The 13,893-nt window shown below is 40.3% G+C and overlaps 1 protein-coding gene across 1 annotated transcript in view; it reads right to left on the bottom strand.

The window, feature by feature from the left end:
• The window catches only part of LOC149175916 (light-inducible protein CPRF2-like), a 240,119-nt gene that overhangs the window by 106,036 nt on the left and 120,190 nt on the right, over positions 1-13,893 (bottom strand). The window contains exon 3 of the mRNA XM_089419794.1: positions 10,073-10,277. Within this exon, the coding sequence (XP_089275920.1) occupies positions 10,073-10,277 (205 nt within the window). The remainder of the gene's footprint in view (positions 1-10,072; positions 10,278-13,893) is intronic.

The raw sequence follows: 13,893 nt of genomic DNA on the forward strand, positions 1-13,893 counted from the left end.
CATGAAATCGAATAGCACAAGTGATTTCTCCAATCCCCATCAACTTCTTATAATCCTCTGTTGAGACTTCAATGACCAACATTATATCTTAATCAATGGCTAGGATTAACTTGAAGTCGATTCGTGTGAGTTTCTAGAACATTCACATCTTAACTTAATTAATTCTGATTAATTAGTCATATTCCCTAAGTTTAGTCTTAGAAAATATTTAAAACTGACTAATAATCTAATTAAGTCATTTCTCGGTGGAATCTCCATAAACAATTTATGGGTTTTGGAGATATCATGCATTCTAGCCTCTCCACAAAATTTCAAGGCTAGAACACATCTGATGCTACAAAAACTAACACTCCCTCTTAGCGAGGAATGTGTTCTAGAGTTGTTTCCCCCTGTAGAAACACCTTGTCTCTGCATCATCTCCTGTTACGCTGTTGATGTCTAATTGTTGTTGCCCACCAACCACTCTGCAACTCTAATATGTGTTGCATCTATGTTGCTGTTGACCCTGCTAAAATGCTGCAAACACTGCATCTACTTTGCAACTCCCTCTTCATCTATTGTTGCTGCAACTGCAACATATGCAACTGAAAAGCATCCTAAATACTAAATCAACTATGATCAGTATGATGCATTTGTAACACGAGTCTCTGACAACTACTAGTATATGTGTTGTCACTGAGGCATTTGCACTGCTACTGACTTTGCACTATGCCAACTATATTGTTGCCAATTCTACACTACGCTCTCCAGCATCTGATTGCAACTAGACTCTGCATCTGTCACTCTGCCTTTTGACTTCATCTATTGCTACTGATCCATCCTACTACTGAAATACTGTGGGCTCCTGTAGCAAGGTATTGATTCAAGAGGTGGACCTCCTCAAGAATCCTGCCCATTTGTAGCACTCTAGGGCTACAAAACCAAATCTCCCTATTTCACTCCTGGGGGTATGTCAGCAAACATGGTGAAGTCTTCCCCCAGCCTGGAAGAAAGCCTATCAATCTCTGTTGAGGCTGCCTGCTGGTCCTACCTCTTCTCCTTGTCCTTCTTCCTGAGAGGACACTGGGTACTATAGTGACCGAGCTCACCACACCTGAAGAACTTGACCTTTGACAGGTCCTTCTTCTTCTTATGTTGCCCCCCCGTCCCTGATTGAGACCCTTCGGTGCGAGGGCCACATTCTCCTTCTCCTTCACCTGCTTCGATCCACTGCTACTGCCACTGATGAAGTTTTTCACTAGGTCCCGTCTCAACTCCTCCTGTTGCAAATCGGCCCACATCTTGTCCCACCTTGGCAAGGTTTCTCTACCCAAAATTCTTTGGACGAATACCTGTCACTCCTCGGAGACAATGCTTAGTGTCAATCGCACTAGCTCTATAGGTTGAGGCGTTGCCCCAACAGCTGCAAGCTAGTCCCAGATCTCATAAATCTTGGTGACGAAGGGGTTTATGGGTTCCCCTTTCTACATCCTGCTGCATCTCAACTTCTCCTTTAAGGACATTTTTTGCTACTCGGAAGTGCCTATCCCACATCTCTTTGGTCATTCCCTTGGCCGCTATGTGTGATACAACATGATCCTGGACAACATCTAGGATCAATCTCTTTGTCTGCGCCATCTCCTTTTTGTACTCCTTCAATTGATTTGCATCTTGGGGTATTGTTACCACTGCATCAATATATGGCTTCAAGCCATATTCATCTAGAAGGAAGGACATCCTTGCCTTCCCGATGACAGTTGGAAGCACCGTCCAACCTGTCCTGATCTCGTAGTCTGGCAATGGCCATCTCAGATAATGTCGAAATCTCCTCTTCCCTTCTACTCAACTGCTGCTAGGTTATTCGCACTCCCTTCTGAAGTGAGTGTGAAAATTCGATAACCCGAATCACCACTGCAGCAACTGATTAAGTTCCTCCTATTTGTTATTTCTAAACAAATTATTTACTGTTTCCTACAGTAAATAGCGAAACTAATACACTGCAGTATTCACCAATTAAATTATAAGCGGAAACAGGAAACTGAGCAAGAAAGAAATACACAACACATTACACCGTTATTTTTGGACAAATGTCCTCGGAAAAACCCAATGCGGGAAAACAAGTGCAACAACTGAGGGTTTTATTATTATGCAGTAGTTTTTAAATACAATCTCTGGATGCCTTGTTGGCTATCCAGTACAGAGAATATCACTTACAAAAGAATAGTGAGAAGTACCTCACACTATCACAGGCGATCCCGACTGATCCAGCCACAGAATGGCTTGCCCCTTGCTGCCTCTACGCAGTCACTGCATCAGCCTAGTGTCACAACATCTAGGGACAACATCACTCCCTCTGCTGATCGATTTGCCTCCGAAGGACTTCAATTTCCACCTCTCGATCTCACACCCCGGCTTCTGGCTTAAGAAATTTATTCCTCCAATAAAAATATAGACCTCCTCAAGGCTCTGCGTTGCCTTTGTGTCAGCCTACGCTGACCATCTTAGCCTTTGTGTTGCCTCTCCCGGATCTCTCTCTGCCTCCTCTGCTGAGTATTCCCGGATCAGGAGAAATCTCCAACTAGAACTATCCCTGCCCCTCACTGCAAAATATCACTTCGAATTCTCTTCCTGGCAATTGTTGTGCTTCAGAAATTCAATCTTCTGATCTCCACTCGATGTGTCTTCCAAATGCCCATCAAGCCTCTTCTTATAATCCTTCTGTTGAGAACCAACGACCCAGATTAGATCCTAATCAATGGCTCAGATCATTTTGGCTTGATCCTCATCTTCTTCTAGAAGTTTGACCCATAGTTAGATTAATACCTTTTAATTATTTTAATTTCCTAATTTTAGACTCAGGCACCCATTAAAAATAATTAATTATTTTAATAAAATTGTCTCTAGGTGGAATTTCCCAAAATGATTTTTGGGTGTTGTGGAATACATGTGTCCAAGCCTCCCCGCAAATTTTGAAGGTTAGAGCACATCTGATGCTACCAGAAATCAACCCTCCCTCTTAGCGAGGAATGTGCTCTAACAATGCAACCTGTTGAAGCATCACCCTTCTCTGTAACATCTCCGTCTGTGTTGCAGATGTCTGACATCGCTGCCCACCAACTTCTGCGCAAATGTTGCATCTGCACTGTTGTTGACACTGCATCTGTACTGCAACTCCCTCTCAAATTTTGCATCTATGTTGTTGTTGGCACTGCCACTGCCAACACTGCATCTGCACTGCAACCTTCTCCAACTACTACTGCTACTACATCAGCGACGAAAAAGCATCCAAAATTATTGAACAGGTGTTCAACATGATGCATCTGTTGTTGGGGACCTAACTGCTGCTAGTTTCTACACTAACCCTCTAAAGCATTTGTGCTGCCACTGACTCTGCACTATGCCAACTGCACTGCTGCCAACTCTAGCTCTGCGCTACTCAGTCTCTGGCGCTTCTAGCCACTGGAACTATCACTCCAACACTCCTTTGCACCAACTAATACGTGTTCATCCTGCTACTTCTGATCTAGGCTCCCATAGCAACATATTGATCCAAGAGGTGGAATCCTCAAGGATCCTGCCCATCAGCGGTTCTTTTGAACTACAGTTCTATATCACCCCACCTCTGGGTGATCATGGCAAACTCCTCCTCCTCGATCTGTGCGGATGCAGCCTTCGGATCATGCTTCTCGTCCTTGTCCTTCTTGAGAGGACACTGTGTAGCATAGTGATCAAGTTCACCACACCGGAAGCACTTTATCTTTGAAACATCTTTCTTTTTCTTCTGCTACTCCTACAAGCCCTTAGATGCCAGGGCTGCATTCTCATCCTCCTCCTTTGGCTTCATCCAGCCACTGCTGCTGCTACTATCAAGCTTGCACTTGACTAAATGTCTCCTCATCTCTTCCTACTGAAAAGCGACCCACATCCCTTCCCAATCTGGCAATCTTTCTCTGCCCAAGATGCTCTGGACAAACACTTGTCACTCTTCTGAGATTGAATTTAGAGCCAACCTCACCATCTCAATAGGCTGAAGTGTTGACCCCACAGCTGCCAACACGTCTCGAGTTTCTTGAAGCTTTGCAAGGAACGAATCAATGTGTTCCCCCTTCTGCATCTGTGTGTATCTCATCTTCTGGTCCAAGTACATCTTTTGCTGCTTGGAAGATCCCTGATATAGCGTGGACAAGGCATCCCACATCTCCTTGGCAGTCCCTTTGCCTGAGATGTGACATACTACATGATCCTTTACTTCGACCAAGATCATCCGCTTAGCCTTCACCATCTCCCCCTTGTACTTTTTTAGCGGATCTGGATCCGCGGGCCCAGCGACCACAATGTCAACATAGATCTTGAGAAAATGTTCATCCAGAAAGCATGACATCCTCGCCTTCTAGATCACATAGTTGGATGCACCAACCAACCGATCATGATCTCATAATCCATTGGTTGCCAACGAAAGTGTCGAACTGCTTCCTCTCTCCTCTGTGCAACATTGGGTTGGCCTACGCACTCCCTGCTGGAGTTAGTAGATCTTCTCTCCCTGTTACTGCTCAACAAATGAGAAATCGAATTCCCTGGCTAGGAATTCTCTGAGGAAGAAATTCCCTCTACAGTGTCTCCCTTCTTTCTTCTAACGATTTTCTACCGCAAGAACTGCTGCAGAAAACTATGTCACACCAGAAACCTTCTCTTCACTAAAGCTTCTACGTTGCTCCCTCTGACACTAACAAACTTCGATCTGAAAATCTTACCTCTCTATCAAATCACTCGCACAGAACCCTTCCTCGAAAATTTTGCCCTCCTGGCCTGCACTGCGCAATCCTTCTAAGGATTTGATTTGTTGCCTACGCAACACTTCGACCCTCCTCCTCTTCAGAGCTGGGTTCTTTCGGCTCTACTCTCTTGTTTCACCTACAGCTCTGATACCATGTGAAAATTCGATAACCCGAATCACCACTGCAGCAACTGATTAAGTTCCTCCTATTTGTTAATTTCTGAACAAATTATTTATTGTTTCCTATAGTAAACACTGAAACTAATACACTGCAATCTTCACCAATTAAATTATAAGAGGAAACAAGAAACTAAGCAAGAAAGAAATACAAAACACATTACACCGTTATTTTTGGACAAATATCCTTGGAAAAGCCCAATGCAAGAAAACCAGTGCAACAGCTGAGGGCTTTATTATCATGCAAAAGTTTCTGAATACAATCTCTAGATGCCTTGTTGGTTATCCAGTACAGAGAATATCACTGACAGAAGAATAGTGAGAAGTACTTCACGCTATCACAGGTGATCCTGACTGATCCAGCCACAGAATGGATTGTCCCTTGTTGCCTCTGCGCTGCCTCAGCGCAGTCACTGCATCAGCCCAACGTCACAGCGTCTAGGGACAGCGTCACTCCCTCTACTGATCGATTTACCTCCCAGGAACTTCGATTTCCACCTCCCGGTCTCAAACCCCGGCTTTCAGTTTCAGAAATCGATTCCTCCAGTAAAAATACGGACCTCCTCAAGGCTCTGGGCTGCCTCTGCGTCAGCGTACACTGGCCAACTTAGCCTCTGTGCTGCCTCTCACAGATCTCTCTCTGCCTCCTCTGCTGAGCATTCCCTGATCAGGAGAAATCTCCAAGCGGAACTATCCCTACCACTCAATGCAAAAGATCACTTCGAATTCTCTTCCCGACAATTGAAGTGCTTCAGAAATTCAATCTTCTGATCTCCACTCGATGTGTCTTCCAAATGCCCATCAAGCCTCTTCTTATAATCCTTCTGTTGAGAACCAACAGCGCAGATTAGATCTTAATCAATGGCTCAGATCATTTTGGCTTGATTCTCGTCTTCTTCTAGAAGTTTCACCCACAGTTAGATTAATACCCTTTAATTATTTTAATTTCCTAAGTTTAGCCTTAGGCACCCATTAAAAATTAATTATTTTAATAAAACCGTCTCCAGGTGGAATTTCCCAAAACGATTTCTGGGTATTGTGAAATACATGTGTCCAAGCCTCCCTGCAAATTTTGAGGCTTAGAGCACATATGATGCTACTAGAAATCATCAGTGAGAAACTTTGCTCATAACGACTGCTAATCTACAAGGGAAATCGAACTTCTGACTAGAAGTTCCCTGAGAAAAATTTTCCCTCAGTGTGTGTTCTTCTTCCAACCCGACACTAGTTATGCTCTAGAAAATTGCTACAAAACTACTGCATCCAGCTAGAGATTTTCTCTGCGAAAAATATTGGTAGCTCCCTCTACCTCTGGAATCCCTTGATATGGAGAGATCGATTTTTTCTGTCCCTCTTAGAAAAATCGATTCTCCTCAAGAAATTCAACCTCTTGGCCAAGGTGACTACACTGCCTCTAGGGTTTCGACCTGTTGCCCCTCAATGAACAGCGAAAATCCCTCTTTCTTCGCTACTGAGCTCTCTGATTGATCATCTGTGCTCGATACCATGTGAAAAATTAGAAACCGGATTCCTATTGCAGAAACTTGAAATAATTCTCCTAATTGCTAAATTAATTTTTAACAATTTATTTATTGTGTGCTATAGTAAATACTGAATCAATCACACTGCAACCTACACAAATAAACACGAAAGAAATAAACACTAGAAGAAATACTAGCACACACACATAAAATGACAATTATTTTTGGACCAATGTCCCCGGAAAAACCCAACTCGGGAAAACCGGTGCAATAGCTGAGGGTTTTATTATTATGCAACAGTGAAATAATCCGAGTATAACTAGATGTCGAAACTAGCAATCCTACAGAGAAACACTAGCAAGAAAAATCTAGTGAGGAATTTCCACTCCATAGGCGAATCTACGCACTGACCTCAGCTCAAATTGAACCGTCCAAACTGGTTCTGCGCAGTCATTGCATCATGCTGGTACAGTCACTTCTGCTCTCAGCTCGAAACAATTTCTCCTCAAGTTGTCTGGCCAGTTGTTGTCTGGGAAAATGTATGTCCTGGCCTCTAGAACCTCTACCCAGCTTCTGGCACTGAAACTCAGCTTCTCCTCAGCAATTTCGAAATTGCCACTAGAGGCTACTGTGCTGCTCTGTGTCAACCTCACTATGGCTTCTCTACCTCTCTGCAAATGAACTCACTAGAAACTGGAATCCTTCCTTCAGCTGCACTGTCCCTGTCCCTCTCTCATTACTTCAATTTCTCTAGCTCTCTCTCCGACCACTAAATGTTGCTACTCAAGAAATCGCTTTGCTCATGAAATCGAACTACAAAAGTGATTTCTCCAAGCCCCATCGACTTCTTCTTATAATCCTCTATTGAGACTTCAATGGCCAAGATTAAATCTTAATCGATGGCTAGGATGAACTTAAGGTCGATCCGTGTGAGTTTCTAGAACATTCACACCTTAATTAATTTTGATTAATTAATCATATTCACTAAGTTTAAAACTTAGGAAATATTTTAAAACTGACTAGTAATCTAATTAAGTCGTTTCTAGGCGGAGTTTCCAGAAATGATTCCTAGGTTTTGGTAATGTCATGCATTTTAGGAATCTAGCCTCTCCACAAAATTTCAAGGCTAGAACACATTCGATGCTACAAAAAATAACATTACCATTTTACTGGATTAAAAGTGACTATAATTAGCCACTTAATTAAAAGGGAAAAGATTAATTAAGGGGAAAAGGTCAAAAGTGACTTAAATTGATGTCAATAATAAAATAAAATACTCCTAGAAGGTTGGAGATTTATCTATCAAGCCTTTAAAAGGAGGAGAGGGAGGTCATTTGGGGATATCTTGGATTTGTATATTGTCTTTATATTGAGATCTAGAGAACCAGGTTCTCAGCTTTTATAGCCCCAAGACAAAACCCTTGGGTGATTCAGTGAGATCGAACGAAAACCCATCTTATCTCTTGGTGAATTCATCCAAAATTCACAGGTGTGTTTATTGATGCCAATTTTATTTTGGAAGGTCATTCCAACACTGTAGCAGATCTTCTAGTGGCCATTACTGCATCTATTTCTTATGGAGAGTTTGGATGTAATCTTCCCCAGCAAATAAATAACACTGCATTATTTCTATTTCTCGTGTTATTTCTGGATTTTACTGCAAATTTTAATTGCACTGCTAATTTTATGGTGTAAATGTGAAATTTTATTTGGTTTAAAGAAGAAAGTTTATGCCGTAATTTTTTTTAGCAAAATCCAAGAAATTTGTAAAAATTATTAATTGGGATATTACAACCTCCTTCTCTCTCCTTTGACTTCGTTGGTTTTTTCTTCTTGTCTTGGCACAGAAATCGATGTGAATGATTGATGATCAAATGAAGTTGAATTGTCTTGTATATATAGATGTCCAGGAGGTCGAATAGTTGTCTTTTTAGGCCAACTTGTTTAGGGGGGCCAACTTGGTCTTTGTGGTGACATTTTTTACTCTTTGACTCCATAAATAATTTTTCTTTCTCTTTTACAAGAAATCCAAATGGGGCTCTGAGTCAATTACATTTCATTGACTCATGACAAATTTTCTTTTGACTCAATTAACCCTAGAAGCATGAAGAACATGCTTTGACTAGAGATAAAATAATAAGTTAATATAATAATGATATCAATATTACATTTGAATTTCATTATGAAGACCAACACTAGTTACATTTTCAACACCTCAAAGGATAGAAACCTTTGTTCTTGTATTAACTTCTAGATGTTCAATTAAGTTCAAGGGGAAAGGCCCCAAATGGAGAGAGCAAACCCTCTTATAGGTTTGGGCTCTCACCCATTATTTTGTTGAGTATGCATAAGGGGTCTTGGACGTTAGAACTACAGCCCAAAATTAGAGGAAATTTCTAATCTAAGTTGGATTTGAAGCATTGTTCTTTGCAAGGTCTGACTATCAAAAGAAAATCATGCTACGGAGATGATTTGGCATGGGTCTAAGACACTTGGGCCTTCTTCACAGAATCCTTGCACACCATTCTGATCCTCCTCTGCGTTTCAACATGACGTTACAACCAGAAATAACTATCTAGGATGATCCCTTTGCTTATGATTATAATGTTGAGCAGCAGATCGATCGTTTTGTCCAGCTCGCTGAATAGCAGGCCAAACAATTTCGTGCAAATCATATCATGTGGACAATGGGGGAAAACTTTGCGTATGAAAATGCCAATACATGGTTCAACGAAAAGGATAAACTCATACATTATTTAAATAAGGATGGGCACGTACACTACTGAAAAATATTCAGCCAACGAAAGTTGGCCTTTGAGGACGGATGGCCTTTTTTTACCTTAAGCAGACTGAATGTTGTCACTGGACAGGGTACTTCACCAGTTGACCTGCTCTGAAAGTTATCTGAGGAAACTCTCCAGGGTTTTGCTGGCGACAAGACAGTTGAAGATCTTATAGGAAAAATTGGGGGAAAGCCTAACACCGATCCTTTGGAAGAAGCCATGGCTATTTTGCAGCACAATGATGCAGTAAGTGGCACTGAGACACGAGGTGACTGATGATTATGCCTTATGACTGTCGCATGATTTTATAATGGCTGAGGGTTTAATGAAGTCAGCATTATTATAGCTAATGAGTGGTAACCCAATTTCAGGCTAACTTCTCCATCTCACCTTGAGATTCCATTTCCATAATCTTTAGCAGTCCTATCGGGGTAACCCCTCGTGCCAAAGGAAAGCCAGCCTAAAGTGAGAAGAAGGCTGTCATGGAGCAGACCGGCCACCTGTGATTTAGGAAATTACCCTAATAATGGCAGGTATTGGAGGCAACAAATTTTAAGGTGAAAATATATTTAAAAACAAAAACTTAAAACATAATGTTATAACTATAAATTATAATTTTATCTCAAGTTTATACACTTCAGTCCATAAACATAATTTTGAAATTCTAAAAATTTTAACCGTGAATTTTCCGTAACGTAATGGCGAATTTTATCTTATTATTTTGCATTAGGAAATTTTTTCGGAATTTCAATGGCACCGAATTCAAACATGAACCAGGTGACTCATGGATATGCGGATAATACATCATTTCTTACCATCGTCAATTACAAGACTATTTTGCTACCAGCCAAACATGTTAGACTGCTTTATTGACTTACCTTCTCTCCCGTTTCACATGACTGGGATCCGTGCTTTGTTCACTGGGTCCCACTTCTTGGTCATCATCATCTGACTGCTCTCTTGAGGATCCACTAGTTGTTCTCACTTGAGTATTTCCACTTTTAGGCTGCGGAGGAAGTGCTGGAATACCAATTGGTCCCGAAGCAGTGCTGCTCACAGCTCCAACGTATATAGCTCTGGCATCTGGACAGAAAACGCCACAAATCTTTGTGACAAATTTAAACCAGCAGATGTGCACATCTATCAAAAAAACTGCAAGTGGAACCTCACCAGTAGAGAGGATTCGAGATGATGTTTACAGCCTTAAATATACCACAGGTCATAACAATTTACATATTATCAAAGTTTATTGAAAATCATGAGCAAAGGCTTTCAGAGAAAAATGTGAATCCCCCAGCCGCAAATCTTGTGACAGATTTAAATCAGCAGATGTGCACATCTATTAAAAAAACGAACCTCACCAGTAAAGAGGATTCGAGAAGATGTTTATACCCTTGAATATACCACAGGTCATAACAATTTACATATTATCAAAGTTCATTGAAAATCATGAGCAAAGGCTTTCAGAGAAAAATGTGAATCTCCCAGCCGCAAATCTTGGTGACAAATTTGAATCAGCAGATGTGCACATCTATCAAAAAAACTGCAGGTGGAACCTCACCAGTAAAGAGGATTCGAGATGATGTTTATAGCCTTAAATATACCACATGTCATAACAATTTACATGTTATCAAGTTTATTGAAAATCATGAGCAAAGGCTTCCAGAGAAAAATGTGAATCTCCCAGCCGCAAATCTTTGTGACAAATTTAAATCAGCAGATGTGCACGTCTATCAAAAAACTGCAAGTGGAACCTCACCAATAAAGAGGATTCGAGAAGATGTTTATAGCCTTAAATATACCACAGGTCATAACAATTTTCATATTATCAAAGTTCATTGAAAATCATGAGCAAAGGCTTTCAGAGAAAAATGTGAATCTCCCAGCCAAAAATCTTTGTGACAAATTTAAATCAGCAGATGTGCACAACTTATCAAAAAAACTGCAGGTGGAACCTCACCAGTAAAGAGGATTCGAGATGATGTTTATAGCCTTAAATATACCACAGGTCATAAAAATTTACATATTATCAAAGTTTATTGAAAAACATGAGCATAGGCTTTAAGAGAAAATGTGAATCTCTTCTTACTAGTCAAAACTGTGAGTTGTTTCTCAGGGAGTGACAAAAGTACAGTGACTAGGCCTATAATTCCTGAACATGTTTTCTGATAATCACAAATCGTTTCTCTACTTACAAGTATTATAGTCATTTTACAGGTCCAAAGTCCATATTGAGAATTTGTTGAAACCACCCCATCTCTAGAGTGTAACTCGTGATAATGTTTTGATGGGTAGCAATTTTCAGAGTACATAATGGTTGTGTAAGCCCTGTAAGCACTATGAAATATATGGGGCACCGGATCCTTGAAAAGATTTCTATTATTTTGAACTGATTTCGATATCTGGTAAATCGACTGGTAATAAGTTGTGTTTTCTATATTACCACAGATGATAGACTGGGAGGAACTTTTAAAAGCCCGTTATATTATTCTATAATTTCCTACAATTTTGTTCAAATGAAAAATTAGTGCCTGCAGTATGAAAAGACTTGCAAAAATTTCAAGTTCTTGTTATTGAAATCTAGCGTGTGCATTCTTTAAAGATGGCACCCGTGCATACGTTGGAAGTATATTATCTGCTCTCAAATTTCTATAATATTGACAGCAAGCCATTATAATGCCCCTAGAATATGTGCAAATGTCGAGCTCTTGCCATTAAAATTTATCTTGCACATTGAAACTTTGAAAAGAGCACAAAAGCACATTAGTGGCAAAACATTTTTGTTTCTAGTATGTGAGCGATGCTAGAAAATGAATCATGAGTAGCTATTGACATTCATCCTGCACATCAAAACAAAAAAACAGTATCAGATTCCTACAAAGATTTCTTAGCCCTAAAATGCATTACTATCAAATTCTATTAAAAGTTAATTGTTAAATAAAAACACACTCAGAAAAGTGCACATGTATGAAAAAACCAAAGGTGGTGACTAGTCACAACAGGCAACATTTTCAATCATTATGAAGCCCTCCGGAACACTTTCCGTGACCAAGTCGACAACAAAATTACTCACTGAGCAAGAAAAGATTATTTATAATGTGAATAGAAATCTTAGGTTATAATAAAAATAATTTGATAGATTTTATTACGCACTACTAGTCGCCAAAAGCAGTCAATAGGAATGACTGATATATTAGAATTTAAGGTACACATATTTCCACAAACAATGGTACAAAAAATAACTTAATTGATGTCCACAAGTGATCTAAATAGATCAATGGGGCTGGAGAGTACAAGAAGCCACAATACTAATACAGGAACACCAAGGAAGCTCCTAAGCCACAAACAAAATACATATGAAAATCAAAATAACAGTAGTGAGTCGAAGTGAAATTAATGAAATTATTTTAATGCCCACGGATAACAGAAATAGGCCAGCGAGACTCAAAAGTACATCATATCAAAATGGCAATTAGGGGAGAGCAAAAGGGATCTACCAAAAGTATGAAAGTATACCTACAGGCTACACCTAAGGGAACAAGAAGGAAAGAGAAAAGAAAATAGAATCCTACATATCAGAGGAAGCTAGCCATAAATAAAATCACAATGTACTAGCGACATAAGCTATAAGAAAGCAGGATTAGTAGCTATTCCTGTAAGATATAGGAATTGGCCATGTCCACCCAGAAAACTTGTGTTAAACACACACATGGCAGCGAGAGAACCTGAAAGACAAAACATGAGAGTACGTTTTTTATTAACAAGAGATATACATTTATAGTACATAGTTTGACCATTGGGTTCCACATCCCAAGGTCTCTTGGACTCCTTTTGTCTATTCGGCTTCCACACTAACCCATTGAGGATTAGGTGTCCAACATTCCCCCCCTTAATCTGAAGGGTTATGTATGAGTCCAAGAAGAGAGCTGTAATACAAAATGTGCAAAAATGCATGGCAGCACTAGGCTGAATGTGCTCTCTGAAATGTTGGTATAAAGGGCGGTGGTTTAAGGATGACCACCAACACTAGAACACTTAGTGCAGTTCTTGGAACTCTTCCAAAACTGGCAAGAAGCTGAAGTCTTATGCTAGAGAAAGTGCTCCTATTGTTTTGAAGAGGGAAACCTTCAACCATGAAAGGAAGGTCTCACCCCGCATAAAAAGGAGAACTTCAACCTGAAAAGGGAAGTCTCAACCTATGATGGTTTAAGGATGACCAACAACTCTGGAATGCTTAATGCAATTCTTAGAACTCTTCCAAAACTAGCAAGAAGATGAAGTCTTCTACTAGAGGAAGTGTTCTCAATTTTGTTCATGAAATTCTTCCGAAACTGGCAAGAAGCTGAAGTCTTCTACTAGAGCAAGTGTCCCAAATTACCAACTGAAGGCATGTTCAGGGGCATCTTTGTTTCTGGCTACAACTCTGAATCTAGTGTGACAGGTTGTGACTCAGGCTCGCTTGATGTGGCTTTGAAGCTTGTAGATGACCATCATTTCCCCCCCTGTTAGATACAAGGTGAGATGATGGAGAAAACTCAACTGCAAGATTGTTCAATACTCTGGAACAAGTTCTGACATGTGATTGGAATATTTTCTTGGTTGTTGATGCCCATTGCCAAGAAGCGATCCATCCAAGATGAATCTTTGTTCTTGCAGGACGTTTGTTTCTGAAGCATCTGTGTGAAGAATGGATGGTTTT

This window comes from Pinus tabuliformis, chromosome 4_1, assembly GCF_031772625.1.
Source record: "Pinus tabuliformis cultivar Carrire ecotype Pingquan chromosome 4_1, CPIR1, whole genome shotgun sequence".
In the NCBI taxonomy this organism is placed as follows: domain Eukaryota; kingdom Viridiplantae; phylum Streptophyta; class Pinopsida; order Pinales; family Pinaceae; genus Pinus; species Pinus tabuliformis.